General features: G+C 48.9%; 1 protein-coding gene across 2 annotated transcripts in view; it reads left to right on the forward strand.

Annotated features, from left to right (window-relative positions):
- Positions 1 to 586: 586 nt before the first annotated feature.
- Positions 587 to 24,464, forward strand: part of SAMD4A (sterile alpha motif domain containing 4A) — a 131,643-nt gene continuing 107,765 nt past the window's right edge. Inside the window, exons 1-2 of one of the 2 annotated variants that reach the window (XM_080973853.1) lie at positions 587 to 738; positions 2,556 to 3,343. In XM_080973853.1, the coding sequence (XP_080829979.1) occupies positions 3,148 to 3,343 (196 nt within the window). In that variant the 5' untranslated portion in view covers positions 587 to 738; positions 2,556 to 3,147. The remainder of the gene's footprint in view (positions 739 to 2,555; positions 3,344 to 24,464) is intronic. The other variant, XM_080973852.1, reaches the window with a different exon arrangement.

The raw sequence follows: 24,464 nt of genomic DNA on the forward strand, positions 1-24,464 counted from the left end.
TCGATCTGCAATGCACCAGCTTTAAACGGGCGGCGGCGGGGGGGGGGGTGCGCGCGTGCAAGGCTCCTCCAGCGCCTTTCCGCGGACGCGTAGCGAACTCCGACCGCCAGGTCGCGCTTGCTTGCAAGGCCAGGTCGGTTGCCAAAAAATAAGGAACACCCCACCCGTTTCCAGCTCAGAGACACCCCCCAACCTGTAGGCACGCAGGCAGGGCGGAGATGCCTTTGGAGACGTTGCAAAGGGGCAGCCTTGCTGGCTTATTTTATTGTATTTTTGCACCAGCCCCCCCCTCCCCAAAACCACCCCATTGCATGCATGCAAGCAGGCATCTTTTGCAGCGCGCCCCGTGCGCCTCGCCTGCGGCTGAGTCAGCGGCGGAGGAATGCGAGGGGGAGGGCGAGCAGGAGGCGCCGCCCCCCCCGGCCGCTCCTCGGGGGAGGGGGCGTTGCGCCTCTCGGCGGCCATGACGTCATGGCCTATGCAAATGACCCTCCGGTGGGGAGCGGGGGCTCCGCGGGGCGCGCGGCTCAGTCGCGCCGAGGAGGCGAAGGGGCGCCACGAAGGGACGCAGCGCAGCAGCCGCAGCCGGAGCCGGGGAGGGTGGGCTGGGGGGCGCTGCCGGGGGCGCTGCGCGGGCTGCACGCCATGGCCCAGCCCGGGCACCGCCAGGCGCCGCCGACGCCACCAGCAGCGGCGCCCCCTCCCGTCCAGCGGGAGCCAAGAGCGGACGGCAGCCAGGTGGGCATCCCCCGGGCAGGGCTGGGACGGGGCGCCCGTGGCGCGAGGGGCGCGGGCTCTTCCGCGAGGGGTGCGGCGTCGGAGGGTGTCCTGAGAGTGTAGCCCGACGTCTTCCCTGGAGTTCCTTTGGAGAGGGTCTCCTGAAGTGGGGGAGACTTTTTTTGGGGGGGTCCAAGCCCTGACTCGGGACCCTTCCGAGGGCGCGGGGGTTGTGGGAACTAGTGGAGGGGGACTCCACTTCTCGTGGGATTCAAGGGTGCCAACTTGAATTTTTTTTGGGGGGGTGGGGGGACGCCATTTCAGTGCCATTGCCCATCAACTTGGGGGCCCTCAAATGTTTTATTGGGGCCCCCAAAAGGCCCTCAGCCCCCTAGGAGCTGGCTCCTATGCTGGGATCCCCATCTCAGGTCCCCAGGCGCCCCCCACCCAAGCAACCGCCCGGCCGCAGAGGGGCGGGTGGGCGCAGCCCGTCGCGCCGCTGCGGTTTCTCCGGCGGGGTTGGGGGGTCGGGAGCCCAACCCCGGACAGAAAACCCTTCTCCCCTCCCTTTGCCCCCTTTTTAATCCCGAGTTCAGTTCAGGAATCCCACCTGCCTTTGGGAAACTTTTTCTCCCCTTTCCCAGCACCCACAAACGGTGCTTGGATAATTAAAGGCTCCCCCCCCCCAGTCTAAAATAAAAGTGGGCAGTTTTGTTTCTTGTGAACGCTTCCGCGAGAGAGAGAGAGAGAGCTTGGGCAGGCGTACCCCCCCAATATTCGCGTGCGCGCCTTAGTTTGTGCGAAGTGAGAGTTGCGCTTGTGCACGCACACGCAGGGTGGCCCCCTGTGGGCTCGAACAGCTGATCGGAGAAGGAAGGGGGGGCGGCACGGCGACTGGAGCCTGATTTTTTTCGAATTTTATTTTAGCAGCCTGGAAAGGGATCCAGGCAGAGCGCCTCCTCCTCTGTTGAACTGTGTGCGCCTGTGGTCTTGGGAAAGGGGAGGGGGGGCGCACACTGACTGGTAGAGTTTATTTTTGTCTCCTGCCTGCCTGCCGGAGCTGCCAGTGAGGCCTAAATCCAGGAGTGGGGAGGGTCTGGCTGGCTAGCTAGCTGCTTAGGAGATGCTTGGATTCTGTCGGGAGAGCTGCAGTGCTTCTTCCACTGCTTCCTGATCCAGGAGAGAGGAGAGCAGAGGACCAGGGCTTGGGGCTGGTTTGCACCAGCTCTCTGTAGCCGCAGTGTTAAAGTGTGTGTGTTTTCCTTCTTCCCCTCCACTTCCACTTCCCCCTCTTCTGTCCTCCCTGCCGTGAGTGATGGGATTGCAGTCCCTTCCTCCTCTTTCCCCCCTGGCCCAATCCAGGTAACATTCCTACCTTGGGAGAATCTGCTCATGGGCTATAGAAGCAACAGGGGGAGCTCCCTACTTTCTCCGCCGCCTCCTCCGCACTGTGTGGGAGGGAGGTTCCTTCTAAACCTCTGGAGGATGCAAAACCCGCACCTGCCGCTGTGTGTGGGCTGCATATTTAGTGTCTGCTGTCTCTCCCCGCACCCTCAATTGCCTGACCTGTTATTTTTTTTTGGAGGGGAAGGATTTTTTAAAAATAAAAAAAAACCCTTGCAAAACATCACACTGCCGCTTCCCCTCGTAAAATGAAGAAGGAGCGAGCTCCCCCTCCCTCCTGGTTATCGCAGATCCCAAATTTTTCCTCTGTCATATTAGGAAGTGAGCCGAGGGTTCTGTCATGCTGAATCATAGCGCTGCCTTGCAAAGTGTGTCATCGTTACCATCACAGCAAAATTCTTCTTTCTCTCCCTCCCTCCCTCTCTCTCCAACAGTTGTGAATGCTTCTCCTCCTCCTCCTCTTTTTTCTTTTTTCTTTTTTTACCCCTCCTCGGCAAGGAATGCTGCGGCTGTGGATGGTCCAGAAAGCTTTCCCGTGGAAGGAGCCAGGAGCCAGCGACGACTGGGCTAAAATAACCAGACTGGGAAAGGGAGAGTGACGGGTGGCGGCTGTACGACGCAGGGACCTGCATGATCTCCACACATTGCTGTGCCTTGTTGAGAAGTAGAGCTATAGAAGTCCCCTTGGCTTTCTGCGCTGCATGTCGTCGTCTTGGGAAGAATTAAGAGGCAGCCACCGGCATCTCGGCCTGGAAAGAGAGAGCGAGAGAAAGAGGGAGCCTGGGAGCACGAGGAAAGCAATTGCACGTCAAGATCCGTCCGCAAACATCTCTTATTTCTGCAATAACAACACCATCGTAAAGTAGACTTCGTTGGGGGTGGGGAGCGGAGGAGAAACAGAAAAGACTCCTAAGGAGGGTTTTCTTCCTGCAGTTTTTCCATCCCTGTATATGCACACATTTCCCCCTTCTTCTTAGCATTGCACACACAGGAGTGCATTCACACACACACACAAACACGCCAACCATGATGTTTCGAGACCAGGTCGGAGTGTTGGCAGGCTGGTTCAAGGGCTGGAATGAGTGCGAGCAAACTGTTGCGTTGCTCTCCCTGCTGAAGAGGGTGAGCCGGAGTCAAGCCCGTTTCCTGCAGCTCTGCCTTGAGCATTCCCTGGCGGACTGCACCGAACTCCACATCCTTGAGAACGAGGCCAACAATCCTGGTAAGATCCTTCTCTCTCTCTCTCTGTCCCTCCCTCCCTCTCCGCCCTCCCCTCCCCTTCGCCACTTGGTGCATCCAATCCGTCTTGAATGCCACATTGTTCTCTTGAGTGACGGCTATAACGGGCTGGTGCACAACGCTTGCACTTGGAGGGAGTTGTGGGGGGCACCCCGTAGAAATCACCCTGGCATGGCAGCAAAAACTTAAGTGCTGCTGGGATTTTCTCGTCCCCCCCCCCTTTCCTCTCCTGTCTTTTGCTGCAAGCAGAAAAAGCTTTGGTGTAACTCCGGTAGCATGAATGATTGATACTCCTCCTCCCTCCCTCGCACAGAACTTCCTGTCACATAAGTAACTCAGGTCACGTAGAGTCTGGATTTCCTAGGCTCCTTTTGGGCAATGTTGCTGCTTCACTCTGCCTCTTCAGCAGCATGAAGAAGCAGAAGCAGCCGAGGGTGGCCTTGTGCAGGTTGCTAGATAATTCTCCCACCCACCCACCCACTTCCAATTTGGGAGGATCCGGGAGCCAGTGAGAGAAATCTTAATTCCATGTGTGTGTGTGTGTGTGTGTGTGTGTTAATGGCAATTGCTGTTTTCATATATGCAGTATTCCTAATATAGGTCAATTTTAGCAGTTCGTGCCGCTTCGCAAGAAATCTTTACTGGAAACGTTTCAGCGAGGAAATCTGTCATTTCGTTGGAAAGTGCTGTGTTTTGCCTCATAAAATTAGATGCATGGTTAAATGGGCAGGCTTGGTTTTAATTTTGGGACAGTGGTACTTCGGGTTAAGAACTTAATTTGTTCCGGAGGTCCATTCTTAACCTGAAACTGTTCTTAACCCGAGGTACCACTTTAGCTAATGGGGCCTCCCTCTGCCGCCGCACGATTTCTGTTCTCATCCTGAAGCAAAGTTCTTAACCCAAGGTACTATTTCTGGGTTAGCGGAGTCTGTAACCTGAAGTGTATGTAACCTGAAGCGTCTGTAACCTGAAGCGTCTGTAACCCAAGGTACCACTGTATTCTCCCTTGTGTGCTGCATAGTAGCAATTCTCTCGGTGTTGGTGGTAAACTGGCAGTGGCATGAAGGAAATGAGTGCAAAGATTTGCTCATTGCTTGGGTTAGAGCAAGATAAATTCCAGACACCTGGTCTGCCAGGTGCCAGAGAGTTTGCTGCTGGCAGATAGAGACTTTTTTGCATGTTTGTTTCTCGTTGCATGGGGCTGATCTTTGAAGATCAACATGCTTCTGGTGGAAAAAAAGATAGTTAAGAAATGCTCAGTGTTCGTTACAATTTCGGATGTTACAAGGCTAGCTTTTGAGAGGGCATCAGATTGCACGGTAACAACAAAATTGTTGTTGTTTAGTCATTTAGTCGTGTCCGACTCTTCTTGACCCCATGGACCAGAGCACGCCAGGCACTCCTGTCTTCCACTGCCTCCCACAGTTTGGTCAAACTCATGCTGGTAGCTTCGAGAACACTGTCCCACCATCTCGTCCTCTGTCGTCCCCTTCTCCTTGTGCCCTCCATCTTTCCCAGCATCAGGGTCTTTTCCAGGGAGTCTTCTCTTCTCATGAGGTGGCCAAAATATTGGAGCCTCAGCTTCACAATCTGTCCTTCTAGTGAGCACTCAGGGCTGATTTCCTTAAGAATGGAGAGGTTTGATCTTCTTGCAGTCCATGGGACTCTCAAGAGTCTCCTCCAGCACCAGAATTCAAAAGCATCGATTCTTCGGCGATCAGCCTTCTTTATGGTCCAGCTCTCACTTCCATACATCACTACTGGGAAAACCATAGCTTTAACTATACGGACCTTTGTTGGCAAGGTGAAGTCTCTGCTTTTTAAGATGCTGTCTAGGTTTGTCATTGCTTTTCTCCCAAGAAGCAGGTGTCTTTTAATTTCGTGACTGCTGTCACCATCTGCAGTGATCATGGAGCCCAAGAAAGTAAAGATGGTGATGATGATTTATACTGTCCTTTATCAAAAGATCTCAGAGCGGTGTACAACATTAGAAACACATTACAAAACATCAATGATAAAAACATAGTAGAAAGCATTCTGACAGACAGCTTAATACAGTGGTACCTTGGTTCTCAAACTTAATCCGTTCCGGAAGTCCATTCCCAAACCAAAGCGTTCCAAAACCAAGATGTGCTTTCCCACAGAAAGTAATGCAAAATGGATTAATGTGTTCCAGACTTTTAAAAACAACCCCTAAAACAGGAATTTAGCAGGAATTTTACTATCTAACGAGACGATTGATCCATAAAATGAAAGAAATAAACAATGTACTGCAGTCACACAATTAATCAATCAGTAGCTGAACTGGGATCCACACAGTCACAAAAACAAAACAAAAAGAGCCACAGAAACACAAAATGAATAGCAAATACAGACAGACCTCAACACAACACTCAAAACAGAAGTGTGGCGCTCAAAATGGAGCCCGTTCAGGTTCCGATAAAAGTTCGCAAACTGGAACACTTACTTCCGGGTTTGCAGTGTTTGGGTTCCAAGTTGTTTGAGTACCAAGGCGTTTGAGAACCAAGGTACCACTGTAGTAAAATAATCAACATAATAACAGTCTGCTTCAAATGCTGTATCTGCCATGAACTCATCAGATGCCCTTAGACAAGCCAGTCTCAGCCTAGCGGCCTACCTTACTGGGTTGTTGTAATGTATGGAGATAGCGTCTGCAAGGTGCTTTGAACACTGGAAAGCATTCCATATAAATGCTCAGTGGTATTAGCCACCAGCAAAGGGCACGTCTTTGGACCAGCAGCTGCTGGTTTTAAGAATGTCTCATAGTAGCCCTTTAAAAAAAATGCAGCCGAACATGGTGCGTAACAGCTGCTCATGAGTAGTCACGTCACAGGAATGCAAAAGGCAAAGGAGTCTCTTGAGTGGGGAGAAGGGCTTGTGGGCTTGTGTTCTCTGCTTTGGCGCTGCGCTGGTTTTGCAAATGCAAGCCCAGTTCCACTTACTGTTCTGTTTGCTTGTTTGTTTGTTTATAGGCATTTATAACCCGCCCTTCACATTGCAATCTCAGGACAGGTTGCATACATCTCCATCCAGTTAAGCCATGGGTAGGCAAACTAAGGCTCGGGTGCCGGATGCGGCCCAATCGCCTTCTCAATCCAGCCCGCGGACAGTCCGGGAATCAGTGTGTTTTTACATGAGTAGAATGTGCCCTTTTATTTAAAATGCATCTCTGGGTTATTTGTGGGGTACAGGAATGCGTTCATTTCCCCCTCCAAAATATAGTCCGGCCCCCCAAATGGTCTGAGGGACAGTGGACCGGCCCACGGCTGAAAAAGGCTGCTGACCCCTGAGTTAAGCCATGCAAGATCTCCCACCCTCAAAGGTCTATGCAAAAAGATGTGTTTTGAATTGATGTCAAAATGAGCCCAGGTGCACCTTGGAGGGGAGGGCATCCCATCTTGTGGGGGCGCCCCTTCCGATATTCGTTCTGGCTTCTCTAGGGACCCCTCATTGTGCATGCGTGATCTTGGTTTTGGAGCCAAATCACTGAATTGTAGAGTTGGAAAGGACTCTGAGGACTCTCTAAGTCCGACCCACTGCAATGCAGGAATATGCAGGTATCCCAAATAGGGATCAAACCCGCAACCTTGGTGTTACCACCCCCGTCCTCTTGACCAACTGAGCTATCCACACAGTTGATTTAACTCCTCTCCCAGATCTAAGGAGTCATGGCTAGCAGTCAGTTGGAAGCAAATGGTGAAAATGAGTGACAAGCTGTCTTGTTGGAGATGCTTTTGTATATGTCACTTGCTAAGTTTTCCTTCTAATATTAGAAGCGTGTAGCTGTTGGGGAAAGGCGCTCTCTGCTTCTGCTCAGAGGCACTGTGTTCATTGATCTGTACTTAGTTTGAACTCTATCCAGCTTTGGAGTTTGTGTGTGTGTGTGTGTGTGTGTGTGTGTTCATCTTCAGTTTCTTGTGTTGCAAATTAAATGTGTCTTGGGGGGTAGGGGAAGAAATGGTTTGATTTTAGTTGCCTTGAACATAGATCATAAAACTGACCAATATATAAGTGATTTTCTATTCCTTTTTTAAATTCTGCAGTTACAGTCAGAAGCTGTTGTGTGTTTCATTTTTTAAAAAGGGAAAAAACACTCGCAATATAAGAGCCAGATGATTAAAAACGACCAAACTTTGTGTATTTGATCCTTGCTTTCAAATTCCTGACCTGCGAGGTAAGGACATTCTATGTATGCTCAGAGGTTAGTGCAGAAGTAAGAGCCGCTGCGCGACATTAAACTGGGAAGTGCCCAGTTTGCAAAACATCTGTGCCACGAGCTTGCTAGGTTGGCTCTCAGTGGCAGGCAGCTCACATCCTGACATGGTCATGCACTGCAACATGGGGGAGGTGATACTGCCTTACTGTACATGGTGATGTCTGAAGCCGCTTGCAGAAGTGGAAAACAGCTCAAAGGAGGACTGAGCATGCTCAGAGACTGCAGAATGCTGGATATTTGTTTAGCGGAGTGCGGGGGATGGAAAACCAGGAGAGGATTGGAGTGGTGGTGGAATAGAGTGTCCCAGAGGAAGGGCTGGCTGGCTGGCAAGACCACTGAATAGAAGCACTGTATACAGTACAACATGGGACGCAGGTGGCGCTGTGAGTTAAACTTGCCGATCAGAAGGTCGGCAGTTCGAATCCCTGTGACGAGGTGAGCTCCCATTGCTCTGTCCCTGCTCCTACCAACCTAGCAGTTTGAAAGCACGCCAGTGCAGGTAGATGAATAGGTACAGCTCCGGCGGGAAGGTAAACGGCGTCTCCGTGTGCTGCTCTGGTTCGCCAGAAGCGGCTTAGTCATGCTGGCTACATGACCCGGAAGCTGTACGCCGGCTCCCTCGGCCAATAAAGCGAGATGAGCGCAGCAACCCCAGAGTCGGCCACAACTGGACCTAATGGTCAGGGGTCCCTTTACCTTTATACAGTACAACAACATATTACTGCAGGGCCCACTTGGTCAGGGAAGTGTCAGGATTTGAGCCTGGCTGGCAGCTCTCCTCCCTGAATTAATTCTAAGTGTGTGGCTGTTTATTTGCACTGGAGGCAAGGGCTCTCTGCATGTACTCAGAGGCACTCATATCGCAGGATTCTGCCTGCCTTTTCAGGCACAGCCCTGATACAAATGGATGCTCCATCAAAGACCATTGCAGTTTCTATCAGCTCTGGGAGTTGCTGCGTGAGGCTGATGGGAGTTGTAGTCCAAAACATCTGGAGGGCGCCTGGTTGGGGGTTGCACCCGCTGCCTGTTCCTCTTTGGAGATTTCTTGCAGGTATTGAGGGGAGCAAACTTAGCTCTGCTTCTTGGTTCCCTCCTGACTGCTGCCAGGTGAGGGGCGCAATCTAATCTCGTTCCCGCCCTTGTTCACACAGGTGACGCTATTGGGGTGTTTATTTATTTTTTAAAGCCGTCATCAATGCTGTGGTATTCTTAGAATATTTTAATGCAGTCAAACAATAGGCAGGCAGCTGACCTGCGTGCCAACCCTGGCGTATGAATGAGATGGGCTTTGTTTCTGGTATGTGTTTATGCTTAAAATACTCTCTGGAAGGAGGGTCTCCCCCCCGCACCTGGGACAATTCCTTGTCAGTGGGAGGTTGCAAACTGTTTCGGCTTTTTTGCAGGAGGAAGGGGAACCCTCTCTTCCCAGCTCTTTCCCTACCTTTGCTGTTTGTTGAAGGAGAAGGAGCCAAACTGATGCTGGCTGAGGATGAAATGTTTGCACCCTGCGGTTTGCACGTGGCTTGTCGTGGGAAGGGGGGGCTGGGGGGCGGAAATGCATGGGCCGGTCCCTGTTTTGGGGGAGGCCTCTTGCTGTCTGTCCTCCTTTCGCAGGAGGCCCAGCTGCAGCAGGATCCTGAACAGAGCCCCCAGTGTTTACTCAGAGGGAAGAACTCGGCGTGTCCTTCCAGTTCCCGTTGGAACACGGAGCTTGCGAAGTTCCTTTGGCAGCTGTTCCCTCCTGCCCTCCGAGAGCAGCTTCCAGCCGGTTGGCTGCTCAGAGGCTGTGCTGAAGTTTGTGTCTCCGAAACCTATCTGGTGGGCCACCCCAGAGAAGCAGTGGGGTGGGGGGCTGGGGCTGGGTACATTTCCTTTTGGCGGGGGGGGGGCAGACATCTGTCTGTCTTGAGCAGGAGTCAGCAAACTTTTTCCGCAGGGGGTCAGTCCACTGTCCTTCAGATCTTGTGGGGGGGCAGAACTACCGTATTTTTTGCTCTATAAGACTCACTTTTTCCCTCCTAAAAAGTAAGGGGAAATGTGTGTGCATCTTATGGAGCCAATGCAGGCTGCGCAGCTATCCCAGAAGCCAGAACAGCAAGAGGGATTGCTGCTTTCACTGCGCAGCGATCCCTCTTGCTCTTCTGGCTTCTGAGATTCAGAATATTTTTTTTCTTGTTTTCCTCCTCCAAAAACTAGGTGCGTCTTGTGCGTCTTATAGAGCGAAAAATACAGTGTATTTTTTGGGAGGGTGAAATCCCCCCCACAGACTCTCCCTTCCCTTCTCCACAGCACCGAACAAGCCCTGGTGGCTGCTTACCTGTGCCTTGCGAGTGGCGGTGGAGGGACGATGAGCGGCACGAAAGGGCTGGCTCTGGAGAGGGGCTGCTTAAATTGGCACTCAGCCAGCTCAGCCCAGCCCCCTTCCTCCTCTAGGCAGGGCAGGGAGAAGCCAGGAGGAGGGAGGGAGGGAGGAGGCGCTGCCACAGTGTATGTGTGTGGGGGGGCAGGAAATGGCACAGCCTGAACGATCAGAATCCCCACACCGATCCACGCGGTGATTCCCAGACTGTCCGCAGGCCAGATCCAGAAGGCAATTGGGCCAGATCCGGCCCCTGGGCCTTAGTTTGCCGACCCATGGTCTTGAGAGGCAGTGAAGTCAAACCACTGCATCAAAGTGACCTCCTCAGGGTGCAAGCCTGGGCAGTGTGTCTGGAGGTCCTGGGCTGCCCAGACTACAAGACCCCCCCCCCTTTCTCAGTCTCGCTGACGGGGTCCAAAGGAAAGCAGAGCAAGACGTTTGGCACCAGTTTGGCTGCAGGAGTTGCCGGAAGGAGGCGTACAAGGCACCACCAAACTGTCTTAGGGACTCCGCTCCAGGTCTGCGTAGGGTTTACTCCTGAGCCTCTAGTTCTCTCAAAGATGTCTTGCAAGGCAGTGAAGGTTTAGGACCGGAGTTTCCCTTCTCCAGAATGGGCTCCCTTCCCAGGTTGTCAAGCACCAGGCAAGCCTCCTCCTGCCATGTCATGAAGCACACTGGATGCACATTTTTTTTTTTTTTTAAAGATATTTATTAGGAGTTTGCAAGTTACAGAAAGAGAAAAAGAACAATAGAAAATTAAACAAAACAAAACAATACCTTACAATACATAAAAAAAAACAAAAAAAAAAAACAATACAATAAAACAACGAAAAAACAGAACAAAAACATTTAAAAACACATCCAGCCTTTCCATGTCTTTACCTTTCATATACTTGTTTCATAGACCTCCTCACACTTCCCTTTTTTGTATTCTAGTTCAATTAGCTATTTCAGCAAGTCCTTTCCATCTTTCTCAATTTTCGTTCTAAAATTTAACTTAAGACACTCTAACCTTAAATTTTCCACTTTGGCCCATTAACAATCTATTTTTACTTAATTCTTTATAACATTTCTGCTAAAGCCATATAACTTCGTTCCAGCATCCTTCTAACATTCATTAATTTTGCAATATTTCTGTAAATATACTTTAAATTTTTTCCAATCTTCTTCCACCGACTCTTCTCCCTGGTCTCGGATTCTGCCAGTCATTTCCGCCAGTTCCATGTAGTCCATCAGCTTCATCTGCCATTCTTCTCTGGTGGGTAGATCTTTTGTCTTCCAGTGCTTTGCGATAAGTATTCTTGCTGCTGTTGTGGCATACATGAAAAAAGTTCTATCCTTCTTTGGCACCAATTGGCCGACCATGCCCAGGAGAAAGGCCTCTGGTTTCTTCAGAAAGGTATATTTAAATACCTTTTTCATTTCATTATAGATCATCTCCCAGAATGCCTTAATCTTTGGGCATGTCCACCAAAGGTGAAAGAATGTACCTTCAGTTTCATTACATTTCCAACATTTATTATCGGGCAAATGGTAAATTTTTGCAAGCTTGACTGGTGTTATGTACCACCTATAAATCATTTTCATTAAATTATCTTTTAAGGCATTACATGCCGTAAACTTCATACCAGTGGTCCATAACTGTTCCCAGTCAGCCATCATCATATTATGTCCAACATCTTGTGCCCATTTAATCATAGCAGATTTCACCGTTTCATCTTGAGTATTCCATTTCAACAGCAAGTTATACATTCTTGAAATTCTTAACTTTAGGGTCTAACAATTCTGTTTCCAATTTTGATTTTTCCACCTGGAAGCCTAATTTTTTGTCCAAATTATATGCCTCCATTATTTGATAATAATGGAGCCAATCTCGTACTCTGTTTTTTAATTTTTCAAAGCTCTGCAATTTTAATCTGTCTCCCTCTTGTTCCAAGATTTCCCAATACTTCGGCCATTTGGCCTCCATATTGAGTTTTTTCTGAGCCTTTGCTTCCATTGGTGACAACCATCTTGGGGTTTTATTTTCTAACAAGTCCTTATATCTTATCCAAACATTATACAGTGCTTTTCTGACAATATGGTTTTTAAACGCTTTGTGTGCTTTAACCTTATCATACCACAGGTATGCATGCCAACCAAATACATTGTTGAAACCCTCCAAATCCAACACATCCGTGTTTTCAAGAAGCATCCATTCTCTCAGCCAATGGATGCACATTTAAAGCACATGGTCTCTTTCTCGCCGCCGCCAGATCACCCTGAGAACTGTAGTTTGAGGATGCTGGGAATTGTAGCTCTCTGGGAGTAAACTACGCTTCCCAGGATTACTTGGGAGAAGCCGTGTGCTTTCAGTATGTGTTTGAATGAATAGGGTGGGTGTGGCCATAGCTGTTCCACAAATAAAGCTGGCAGCTGTCTTTAACCACAGGTAAGAGTTTTGGCACATAGGACTGTTGGCTGTCTTCTCATGGGCAAATCTCCCCATTTGGCTGAAGAATCCTGACCCTGGCAACCCTGAGATCGCTGGATGAAATAATGCTTTTAATGTTAACTGATTTCAAAATGCCTTTTTTCTTAAAGAGAAAACAAAAGAAATTGTTTGCCATCTTTGCCGCCCTGGGCTCCTTCGCTCCAAAGGGTGGAATATATATCCTGTCAATCAATTGAACATCTGACCGCTGCTGGCATGCCCTGGACGGTAGAGTCCCGGCTGAGGCTGTGACCCAGTTTGCGCCTGCCTGAGAGTGAGTCCCATTTTGCTGAGGGAGACTTGCAGGTACAGTCATACCTCTGAAGTCAAACAGAATCTGTTCCGGAAGTCTGTTGGAATTCCGAAACGTTCGACTTCCAAAGCTCCTGCAGCCAATCGGAAGCCCCATCAGACATTTGGCTTCCAAAAGAACATTCGAAAACCGGAACACTCACTTCCGGTTTTTGGTTGTTTGGGAGCTGGAACGTTCAACACCCAAGGTGTTCAGGAGCCGAGGTACGACTGTACAGTGGTACCTCTGGTTAAGCACTTAATTCGTTCTGGAGGTCTTTTCTTAACCTGAAACTGTTCTTAACCTGAAGCACCACTTTAGCTAATGGGGCCTCCCACTGCCGCCGCACGATTTCTGTTCTCATCCTGAAGCAAAGTTCTTAACCCGAGGTACTACTTCTGGGTTAGCGGAGTCTGTAACCTGAAGCGTCTGTAACCCGAGGCAGCACTGTATAGCATTGCACTGTCTAGTAGACTGAACCAGTAATGAAGTTGGGTTTCCTAGGAAGATTTGAGACACACAGACTTGGGCTTGCAAAAAGGCTGGCTTGCTCTGTGGGGAAAGCATTCTTCTTTAGTCTGTGTGTAGGTGCACAATCTTCATGTTTATTTGTCCGTTCTGTGCCATATTGGGGATGGATTGCGCACTCTGGGCTTGGCTCCCGTGGCATTTTCTCAGACCATGTCTGTGCCGGACGCCAATGCAAGTGTGGGCAACCTTTCCAGGCCTCTTGATGGTTGTTGGACTACATCATCACCACTGGCCCTGCTTGCTGGGGCTGATGGGAGTTGTAGTTCAGCAGCATCTGGAGGACCAAAGATTCCTCACCTGCAGTGCAATGGTTTGCGTCATTAACTCTTGCCTTGCTGAGCCTCACTATGTCTGTCTATTCATGTGTATCGTGAATATCAGACATCCCCAAACTCGGCCCTCCAGATGTTTTGGACTACAATTCTCATCATCCCTGACCACTGGTCCTGTTAGCTAGGGATGATGGGAGTTGTAGTCCCAAAAAATCTGGAGGGGCAAGTTTGGGGATGCCTGGTGAATGTATATCTTTAAAAATCCACCAACACATTCATTTTGGGCTTTGGGTCACAAGAGCTTCCGTTGCAATTAATTGCTTGTCTTTTGAAGTGTAAGGCTATGCTGCAGTTTTCCTTGGTGAAGCTTCCTCTTTCCTGGTTTTGCTCTGAGTTACGCCCTCTGGGAGCTGACATGTCCTTCAGAAGAAAGCTGCCATCCAGCCAGGGTCCCTGGAGTGATGTATTCTGTCCCAGCTTGAACCTGCTGTTGGAAAATTCAGGACACATAGAAGGAAGAACTTCTTTATGCAATGCACAGACGGCAGTGATGACCAGCAAGCTAGCATGCTTACTTTATTATTATATTCATTCATTTTCTGGCCTTTCCCCCAGACAGACAGCTTACAGATAGAATAGGAACAGCTAAAAACATAGAGAATAAAAACCTCAATAATTAAAAAGGAGTTAAACACTGGTTGGAACCTAGCTATGGGATGACTTTAAAAGCCATCAGTGGCAACTAGCTGTGTTCGAAATTAGCCAGGCGCCGGGCGCATTTTGCACCTGGCTGTCCGCCACTTGCGACTAAGTGGAGATGCCCGAGTCTTGGCTCCTGATGTCTCCACCATCTGGAGTTGTATGCCTGGAGATCCTTGGATCTTGACAGTTTTTAGGGACGCAGGTGGCGCTGTGGGTTAAACTGCAGAGCCTAGGACTTGCCGATCAGAAGGTTGGCAGTTCGAATCCCTGCGACGGGGTGAGCTCCCGTTGCTCAGTCCCTGCTCCTGCCAACCTAGCAGTTCGAAAGCACGTCAAAGTGCAAGTAGATAAATAGGTACCGCTCTGGCGGGAAGGTAAACAACGTTTCCGTGCGCTGCTCTGGTTCGCCAGAAGCGGCTTAGTCATGCTGGCCACATGACCCGGAAGCTGTACACCGGCTCCCTCGGCCAGTATAGCGAGATGAACGCCGCAACCCCAGAGTCAGGGGTCCCTTTACCTTTAATAATAAATTTTATTTATACCCCGCCCTCCCCGGCCAGAGCCGGGTTCAGGGCGGCTAACACCAATGAAATCACAGTAAAAACATAATAGGGGGGAAAGAGAGGGGGGGGGAACCAATTTAAAATACAAGTTAAAATGCAATTTAAAATGCAGCCTCATTTTAAAGTAGCCGATAAATCAAGACCATAAGGGGAGGGAAACATAAGGGTCAGACTGAGTCCAAACCAAAGGCCAGGCAGAACAGCTCCATCTTGCAGGCCCTGCGGAAAGATGTCAAGTCCCGCAGGGCCCTAGTCTCTTGGGACAGAGCGTTCCACCAAGTCGGGGCCAGTACTCAAAAGGCCCTGGCCCTAGTTGAAACCAATCTAACCACCTTGCGACTTGGGACCTCCAAAATGTTGTCATTTGTGGACCTTAAGGTCGTCCGCGGGGCATACCAGGAGAGGCGGTCCCGTAGGTACGTGGGTCCTAGTGACATGCCATGTGGAATTCTGCCTGCGATGTTTTATCTGCGCAATCGAAGCGAATTTCAGGAACCGAAAGGTTGCATTGAAAAAAAAAGATGACTTCTGAGCCGCCTGGCCCAAAGATGGCAAGCAGGCGTTGTGCTTTGGCCACTGTAACCCTGGTTTGAGGAGCCATTGGCGGCTGGCTTATATATCTGAGTTTCTAACCCTGGCTACAAGCCCCAGTGGCTATGCTGTGCCTTCACAGCTGGTGGCAACAATACTTTTGAATGCTCTTTGCTGGAAACCACAGTGGGGAGAGGGCTCTTATTCTCAGGTTCTGTTTGTGGGTTGCTGGACCAGGTGGGCTGTTTTGGACTGGCTGGACCACCGGCTGGGACATCTACTGCGTTTCCTGCCTCCCGGTTACAAACTCTGTCTTAATCCCACCCCCAAATTTATTGCCGCCTTCCACAACCTCCCTCCCCGCTATCTTTCCTGGTCCTCCAAGGTGAATTTGACATTTGCTTCCCGCCAGGAATTGCATTGTGTCTTGCAATCAGCCTGAGTAACTGAAATAATAATTAGTCTGAATGCTTTGCTCTATTTTTAGGCCACGTTAGTCAGCGCTTTTGCTTCTCCCGAATCGCACTTGCCAGCTGAAACGCTTCTGTTCCGAAGGGGTGGCGTTTATCGCCCTGCACGGCAGTCGGAGCAGCCCCCAATTCACATCTCACCTGGGCCACAATCTCACCTTGTGGCCTTTACCTGTTTTGATTCAGACACTGTAGTTCCTTAAGAACCGGCCCTGGGCGGCCGCTACAGTCGTCGGTTGCGGTTGTTGTACGGATGCATCAGGTTTTGTGACCCGAGGATGCGGGCAAGATCTCTGCAGAGGTGAGATCCTTCCCTGCATTTGCGTCTTGGCCCGTCCGGCTCCTTGAATTGGGGCAAAGGGTTGGGGGTCTTGCAGAATACAACTGCTTCATTAAGGAAAGATGATTCAGCTCACAAAGGAGGCTCCCATGAGATCGCTCTTTGGGGAGCGGGTGTTTGGTGAGTTGCATAAATGTTACATGTTAGGAGGCAAGGTGTTTTGACTGCTTGTTGACAAGCTGACTCCAGATCACGTTGGATGCAATTTATTTTATTTATATACTTAGCAAAAATTTATACACCTCTTGAACGTAGGCTGCTTACGAGAACCCCCGGACGAAAGTGATTGTGTAGATCAGCGGTTCTGAAATCCATGCATGGTTTGCCATTTTTGCTTTCATGTGGCTCACAGGTTGTCTCTGGATTTGAAGATGGAAGGAGCTGGCACTTCCATCGCACTGAATATCCGTACTGGTTTTTAATTGTGTTTTTATTGCTGCTTTTATTCCTTATGCTGCATTTGAATTCTGTGGAATTGCAGTTGCTGCAACAGGCAAAGAAAACCATAGAGTTGGAAGGGGACACGAGCGTCACGTAGTCCAACCCCTTGCAATGCAAGAATCTTTTGTCCAACGTGGGAATCGAACCCACGACTCTTGAGATTAAGAGACTCATGCTCTGTGAATAGAATCATCCACTGATGGTCCATGGCATGGGGGAAACTACTGGTATAGATGTCTTCAAAGCTCGCTTCTGAACTGAGATTGGGACCAAGATTTTCTTGGTTGTTCTGGCAGATGACCTACATGATTCTCCTGTGCTTCTGAGCACCTTTCAGTATATTATATCCTTCTGGGCTGGCTAGCTGGGATGGTATCCTCGTTCATGCCCATCACCAAGGGAATGTGATGGCCCCAAGCAAGGGTATCAGCAAGCCCATGGTTCTTAAAGTGGGATGGAGGTAAGGCAAGGAGAGGTCAGGATATTGACCAAATGGAACGTGTGCAGAGGAGGGAGACCAAGATGATCAAGGGTCTGGCAAGCCTGATGAGGAACGGTTGAAGGAGCTGGGGGTGCTTAGCCAGGGAAAGAGGAGACTAAGAGGAGATAGGAGAGCCATCTTCAAATATCTCAAGGGCTGCCACATGGAAGAGGGAACAAGCTTGTTTTCTCCTGCTCCAGAGTGGCCATTATTCTCACTTTTACAGCAGCTCTTGCCCTAGAGATTGAGGTTGATTGAGGTTGAGGTTGAATCCTGACAAGACAGAAGTACTGTTTTGGGGGGACAGGAGGCGGGCAGGTGTGGGGGACTCCCTGATCCTGAATGCGGTAACTGTGCCCCTGAAGGACCAGGTGCACAGCCTGGGAGTCATTCTGGACTCTACCAGCTCCATCTGGTACGCAGGATGAGACCCTACCTGCCCGCAGACTGTCTCGCCAGAGTGGTGCATGCTCTAGTTATCTCTCACTTGGACTACTGCAATGCGCTCTACGTGGGGCTACCTTTGAAGGTGACCCGGAAACTACAACTAATCCAAAATGTGGCAGCTGGACTGGGGACTGGGAGCAGCCACCAGGACCACATAACACCGGTCCTGAAAGGCCTACATTGGCTCCCAGTCCGTTTCCGAGCACAATTCAAAGTGTTGGTGCTGACCTTGAAAGCCCTAAACGGCCTCAGTCCTGTATACCTGAAGAAGCATCTCCACCCCCATCGTTCAGCCTGGACACTGAGATTCAGAGCCAAGGGCCTTCTGGCGGTTCCCTCATTGCGAGAAGTGAGGTTACAGGGAACCAGACAGACGGCCTTCTCAGTAGTGGCACCCACCCTGTGGAACACCCTCCCATCAGGGCGGCTAACATCATGAAACTAAGACAGTATACAAAGAACATAAGAACTACAAGGGGGCGGCAGGGATGTAAGTGACTTTCAGATTTCGAAAAATTGGTATCACTGGATCACATTCACAAGCTTTGTTGCACTAATTAAACTGAATAGTTTAAATTGGATTTTGAATAAGTGTGCAATTAATTGTTGCTGTTTCGAATTTTATTGTTCCATCATCTTCCTTAGTGGACCATGAAAAGCGCTATTCTGAACGATGCTTTCTACAGAACAGGATAGGATAGGGCTAGGGAGGAGTTTATGAAACCGAGGGGGAGGTTGCCTGAAAAAAATTGGGAGCTACCGATATAAACTAAGCTTAATAATAACCATCGTCTCATTGCCTCTGTTCTCCCATCTGCAACAGTGCTTTGAAAATTGGGGAATAGTTCTCTCTCTCCCTCTCTTTCTGAAAAAAACAGCAAAATATTAGAACTGTCACCAGACTGAAATTGATTTGATTAATCAACTTAGATTTTAATAACGTTAAATCTCTGCATGAATTTGCATATGAGTGGAAAAAAATGAAGTTAAAAATAGCAATCTCTTTTTATTTTTAGGAAGATTAGGCAGGGGTTGCAGCAGACCGTGTTACAGAAGAGGCTTTTGTGTGAGTGAAGTAGGTGGCGGGAGATTGCTTTGACGGTGCCTGACATCCGCAGTTTTTAATAAGTAATTCTGTTAACGTACTTCTTTTTTAAAAGTGTTGCTTGATTACCAGGAGATACCTCTGTACCTTTGGAGGAACCCCCCCCCCCATGTAGATTTGCTGTCCTCCTAAACACAATTCATTTATTAGGGCCTTTGACTTCGTTTTCTCTTACCCTTCCTGCCCCCACTCCCAACAGAACGGCAATTTCCAAGCCTCATCTTGTCAGAGTACCTAGAAAAGCATCTTCTGATTCACGGGGAGTAAGAATCTGCAGTTGCGTCTGCTTCCTTTTTATGTAATAATTGATTAGATCACCGAATATTCCCGATGCCAAATTCCAGAGCTCTGACATGGCGAGCTCTTAAGAGAGGAGGCATTTGGTGGACACTTATATAAACTGTTGTGGTTGTGAGCCCAAATGTTTCAGAGATGATGTCTTTTGTCTTTTTAATTTCTTCCACGATTCTTTTAATTAGAACTGGGCCCATGATGTGGCAATAGGTGAGGGCTGTCAGCTCAAGTGGGCAGAACGTTACAAGTTCCCAAATTTACCAGCCTGGGTTGACTTCCTGAGGTTTTGGCTACACATGTGAAAGCACTAATCAGGGGCTTTTCCTATATTTTTGAAGTGAGCTTGCAAACCGTGATTGAGGCAGTCAAGCCAGTGAGATGGTCCAGTCGTGCTGAAAGTTGGATGGTTGGCCTTTGATAACAGGGAACCTGGAGAAAGCTCTAGAAAGGTGCTACAAAAACACAACCTTCCTGTCCCACCTATATTGTTGTTGCACATTTGTCTGTCTCGGGAGACAATGGAGGAGTGAAGTTTAGCTCAAACCATTGGAGAATTACAGCGCCTGCTGTGGCTGTAGAGACCGATACAGGAGAGACATGTTTTGTTGCAGCCAGGGCAGAGGAAGGCGTCCTTCTGTCTGCTCAAGGAACCGAGTCTCTTAAACTTGGACGAACCAAAGGTCACAGAGATCCAGAAAGTTCATGAATTTGACTCTCCGGGTGCAATTTTTTGCATCTAGAAACCCCTGAGTAGAGCTCAGGAGACAAGCTTGCTCCGCCAACCAGAAATTGTATAGAAATGTACACAAGCTGCTGTTCTTGGCCTCCATCTGTCTCAGGAGACAATGGAGGAGTGCGCCTTCAGGGATGAAGTTAAAACGCTGGAGAATTACAGCGCCTGCTGTGGCCGTAGAGACCGATATGGGAGAGACATGTTTTGTTGCAGCCAGGGCAGAGGAAGGTGTCCTGTTGGGCTGCTGCAGATGCACCATGGCGTTTTGTCTCTCTGCTCTCGTCCCAGTGGTCGTTCCTCCTCTGGTCATTGCTATGGATGCACAACCCGATTGCCTGTCTCCAGGTACTGTGGTCCCCTGCAAAGGATTCCCACATGGCGGGGTTGCTGCCTGCAGAGCACGTCCCTGGGGATCCAGCCATCTTCCATTCTGGGGACATGGCCAAGTCACGGGCACCTATATATCTCCAGACTTCTATGTGCACAAGAATTCCATGAATAAGAGAGGTCAGTTAGTGTTATCCACACGGATCAATCAGATGATTCACCTTTGGTGACACCATTAAGATTCGTATCTTGACCACTGAGAAATAACCCTAGTGGGCTGAAATGAGTTCTCAGTATATTATTGCAGGTCACAAGAGCTTGGCTTCTCAGAATTACTGTGCGTTATATGAGCTTGAGGATTGCACTTTAAGATCATATGACCAGCAGGCTGGATTCGGCCATTGGCTCATCTAGTCCAGCACCCTGGTCCTCCTCCTCTGATGCTCTGCCTCTTTATTTGAAAGTAAGATACCTTAGAGGAGTTGTTGCTGTTGTTGTTGTTGGAATCTGTACACCACCCTGTACCCGCAGGTCTCAGGGCAGTTACAACATAAAATCACAGTATAAAAACACAGAATACATAATGAAAATATAAACAAAAACAACCCAATAAAAAGGGACGCGGGTGGCGCTGTGGGTTAAACCACAGAGCCTAGGACTTGCCGATCAGAAGGTCGGCGGTTCGAATCCCCGTGACGGGGTGAGCTCCCGTTGCTCGGTCCCTGCTCCTGCCAACCTAGCAGTTCGAAAGCACGTCAAAGTGCAAGTAGATAAATAGGTACTGCTCCGGCGGGAAGGTAAACGTCGTTTCCGTGCGCTGCTCTGATTTGCCAGAAGCGGCTTAGTCATGCTGTCCACATGACCTGGAAGCTGTACGCCGGCTTCCTTGGCCAATAAAGCGAGATGAGCGCCGCAACCCCAGAGTCGGTCACGACTGGACCTAATGGTCAGGGGTCCCTTTACCTTTAACCCAATAAACCTTCAGGAAGCAGATTAGTGGATTTCCCTGGAATTGCATCCTGTGTTTTCACTTGTGCGTGTGTTAAAAACAAAAAAACCTTAATATAACCAGAACTAAAAGTACTTGTAAAAAAATAATCATGCGCTTTAACACCACATCCAAGCATGGAAACTATTCTCCATCCCCACAAAAAAAATCTGCCGCTGGTTCCCTGGTCCGACTGCGCCGTGCAGCTGTCGCATTTTAAAAGGCCGCCCTTTGTTGGCTCCTCATTCCGCGAGAGGGTGGTGAAGGATCCGTCCCTCGGCCAGGGAGGCTAAACCTAGTTCGCCAGTTGTAGGTTGTGCAAAGGACGGGCGCAGGGCAGCTTAAAGGGCTGCTCTGTCTGGGAGCTTCTCAAAGTCTGCTCTGTGCCCCAGGAACAGGTGGCCAGGGGGGAAGAGGCAGGCCGCTGTTCCCCAGGAAGCTTCAACGCAGCATTTGGAGGCAAGGAATCGGAAAGAAAACAATGCCTGATCCTGGTGCTTTTAAAAGGCAGCTTTCTTCCCTTCCCCTGTCTCTTCCAACCGGGTTATCCCCGGTTTCCCCGAGGAGTGAGGAGCACACGGGAGGACCGTGTTGTGTGTGGTGAGGGGCAACAGAAATCCCTAGTGGTCTCCCGGGAGGCTAGTACACGGCAGCTGAAGGAACCAGCTTTCTCGATGGAATTTTATCACAGAGGGGCCATTGTTCCGCTCTGCTGTGTGCTTGGTTTGAGAACTGGATTAACCTTTTCTCTGCTGCATCCGAAATCAAACATTGAGAAGGGAGAAGTGAATGAAATCTTCCCTATAAATGTAGGGGGACAACACACCTTCCAATTAATTACTGACTCTTTTGTAAATATTGCACATTTATGAAGTAAAATGTTCTGGATATAATTACAGAATGGGATGTAGTCTGGTGGAAGCTCCTCCCTGCTCTCCTTGCTTTCTTTCCCCAGGCTTAACCATGGTTTACCAAGCCATGGTACTTAACCATGGCCATAACCGTGGTTACAGTGGCCAGGTTCGCACAATAATGCACATTTATGAAGAAGTAAAATGTTCTGGATATAATTGCAGTAAGGGATGTAGTCTGGTGGAAGCTCCTCCTTGCTCTCCTTGCTTTCTTTTCCCAAGCTTAACCATGGTTTACCAAGCCGTGGTGCTTAACCATGGACATAACCGTGGTTACAGTGGCCCGGTTCACATGATATTGCACATTTATGAAGAAGTAAAATGTTCTGGATATAATTGCAGTAAGGGATGTAGTCTGGTGGAAGCTCCTCCTTGCTCTCCTTGCTTTCTTTCCCCAGGCTTAACCATGGTTTACCAAGCCATGGTACTTAACCATGGCCATAACCGTGGTTACAGTGGCCCGGTTCGCACGATATTGTTAACAATTCATATAACCGCCCCGAGCACAAATCGTGAGCACAAATCATGCTGAACGCACAGCCCAAAAGGACATCTGGAAAACGGACCTCATGTTGCTGCTCCTCTGTCTTCCTAAACTCAATCCCCTCAGTGGGGATTGCCTCAGAGTAGACCTGTGTCTACTCTGCGTTGTAAGAAACTGATATTCCAGTTCCTTGCATGGAGGATTTAAGGGGATTGGTCTGCTGGATACAAAAAACCTGGACCTGTAGTTTCTTTCTGTGGGGAAGCAGCCCGGCTACTTCCCACTTCCTAAAAGAGCACATTAAACTCAGCAGGCAGTGAACAGCATGTGTAAATTGGGCATGAATGAGCATCCTAATATACAGAATTTCAAAACTGATGATTCAGGGTTCCTGGCAGTGGTTTGCAAGGGCTGTGTGCCTGTTTTACTGCATTAACATTATTATTATTATTATTATTATTATTAGCACCCAACAAGTTATTTTTTGCTTTCCAATACTGCAGTGCTTAATAAACCTCAAGTTTCACCATGGAAAAATTAATTGCTACTTAAGCTGCATGATGCTGTCTCCATTTTTCTCAATAGGCCCCCAGCTGCTGAAAAGAATATTTATAAACTTCTTAAAAGCGCTAAATGGCAAAAGCCACTCCAGAAGTCCTCAGGACTTGAAAAGCAACCTTGTTCCATTGTTGCCAGTGGTGGGAAGTTCTAGGGGGCGAAGCTTGCAGCTCCTTTGACCCAGGGATTCGCGGCGTCTTTTCTTGCGCCTGCCTCGCCAAATGTGCGAGCAGAGCATAGGGGAGGCCAATGCGCTCCTGCAAGCAGAGAGCCAAACTACCGACCCAGCGTCGGTCCCCCAAAGCGAGCAACTGCGTCCCACAGAAAACGTCAGCCACCTTGCAGCTGCGTCTTTGCTGCCCAGCTCAAAATCCCAACAGCTGTTTCTCTTGTCCTCCTCTTGGCTGAAGGCGCTACTCCTCCAAGCACAGGTGGGTATCACATTCCAAAAGCTGGAGAGAGGCGCCCAGCTATCAGGAGAAGAAGAACCTGTCACTTGCTCTCCTTGATGCAACATCAGCTTGATAAAGGATTCACTGCTAGCATCCTGGCGACACTGTTTTTCTTGTATCGATAAGGGTTTGTTATTTTTGTAGATGTCTGTTAGGCGATATAAGCCTTTGGTTTGCCAGGTTTTTATCTGGAGGTTTTGTGCAGAAGGAATAATCGGTGATGTGCCAGGGGAATTAGTGGGGATGGGGTCGGGGACAGTTTGCCTATTTCTGCTTTCCATGCTTTAAGCATGGTCTGTGTCTACCTGTTCAGTGCTGTGGGAATTTTCCTTAGTTTGTTTGGGTGGAATGGGTATGCTGTGGTGCAGTAATTTCAATTGTGTCCCTCTCCAGGTGTACCCATTGATTTGTCTCATCTTCTAGTATATATGGGATTATGTGGCGTACTTGGTTGGCGATGTAATATTCTTCTATGTTGGGGATTCCCCATCCTCCCTCTGGGGAGGGGAGGTGCAGATATTTGGGGCTTATTCTTGGTTTTTTCGTGTGAGAAGATAATTAGTTTTTTCTGCCATTTTTTCCTCTCTTTTTTCTTTTTCCTCTCTCCTTTCTCCTCCTGTGAAGACGCTGCATCTTAATGTTTGAATGTTGTATTTTAATCTTGTTTTTTAAAATTGTATTTTAATCAACTTGTTTTTATTATTGGTTGTTAGCCGCCTTGAGCCCGGTCTTGGCTGGGGAGGGCAGGGTATAAATTAAATTTATTATTATTATTTGTGGAGTTGGGCTGGGGGAATCCAGATTGGGAGGGTTTCGAATAGGTAGGTTAGTTTTGGGAGGGTGATCATTTTGATCATGGCTATTTTGTCTGAGAAGTTTTGTGTTGTTCCATTTCTTTAGGTCTTTGTTAATTTGTCGCCACAAGGGGTTGTGTAGCTGTGGAGGTATAATTTGTTGAGGTTTCTGGTTATTTGTACCCCTAGGTATCTAACCTTGGTGCGGCAAAGTTTTATCTTGGTGACGTTAGCGAATTCTTTTTTTGGGGGGGGTGGAACGTGTTGAAGCACATAGCTTCCGACTTTGCAAAATTTACCTGTAGGCCCGACACCATTG

Source organism: Podarcis pityusensis (assembly GCF_964106645.2).
Source record: "Podarcis pityusensis genome assembly, chromosome: 1".
Classification (NCBI taxonomy): Eukaryota; Metazoa; Chordata; class Lepidosauria; order Squamata; family Lacertidae; genus Podarcis; species Podarcis pityusensis.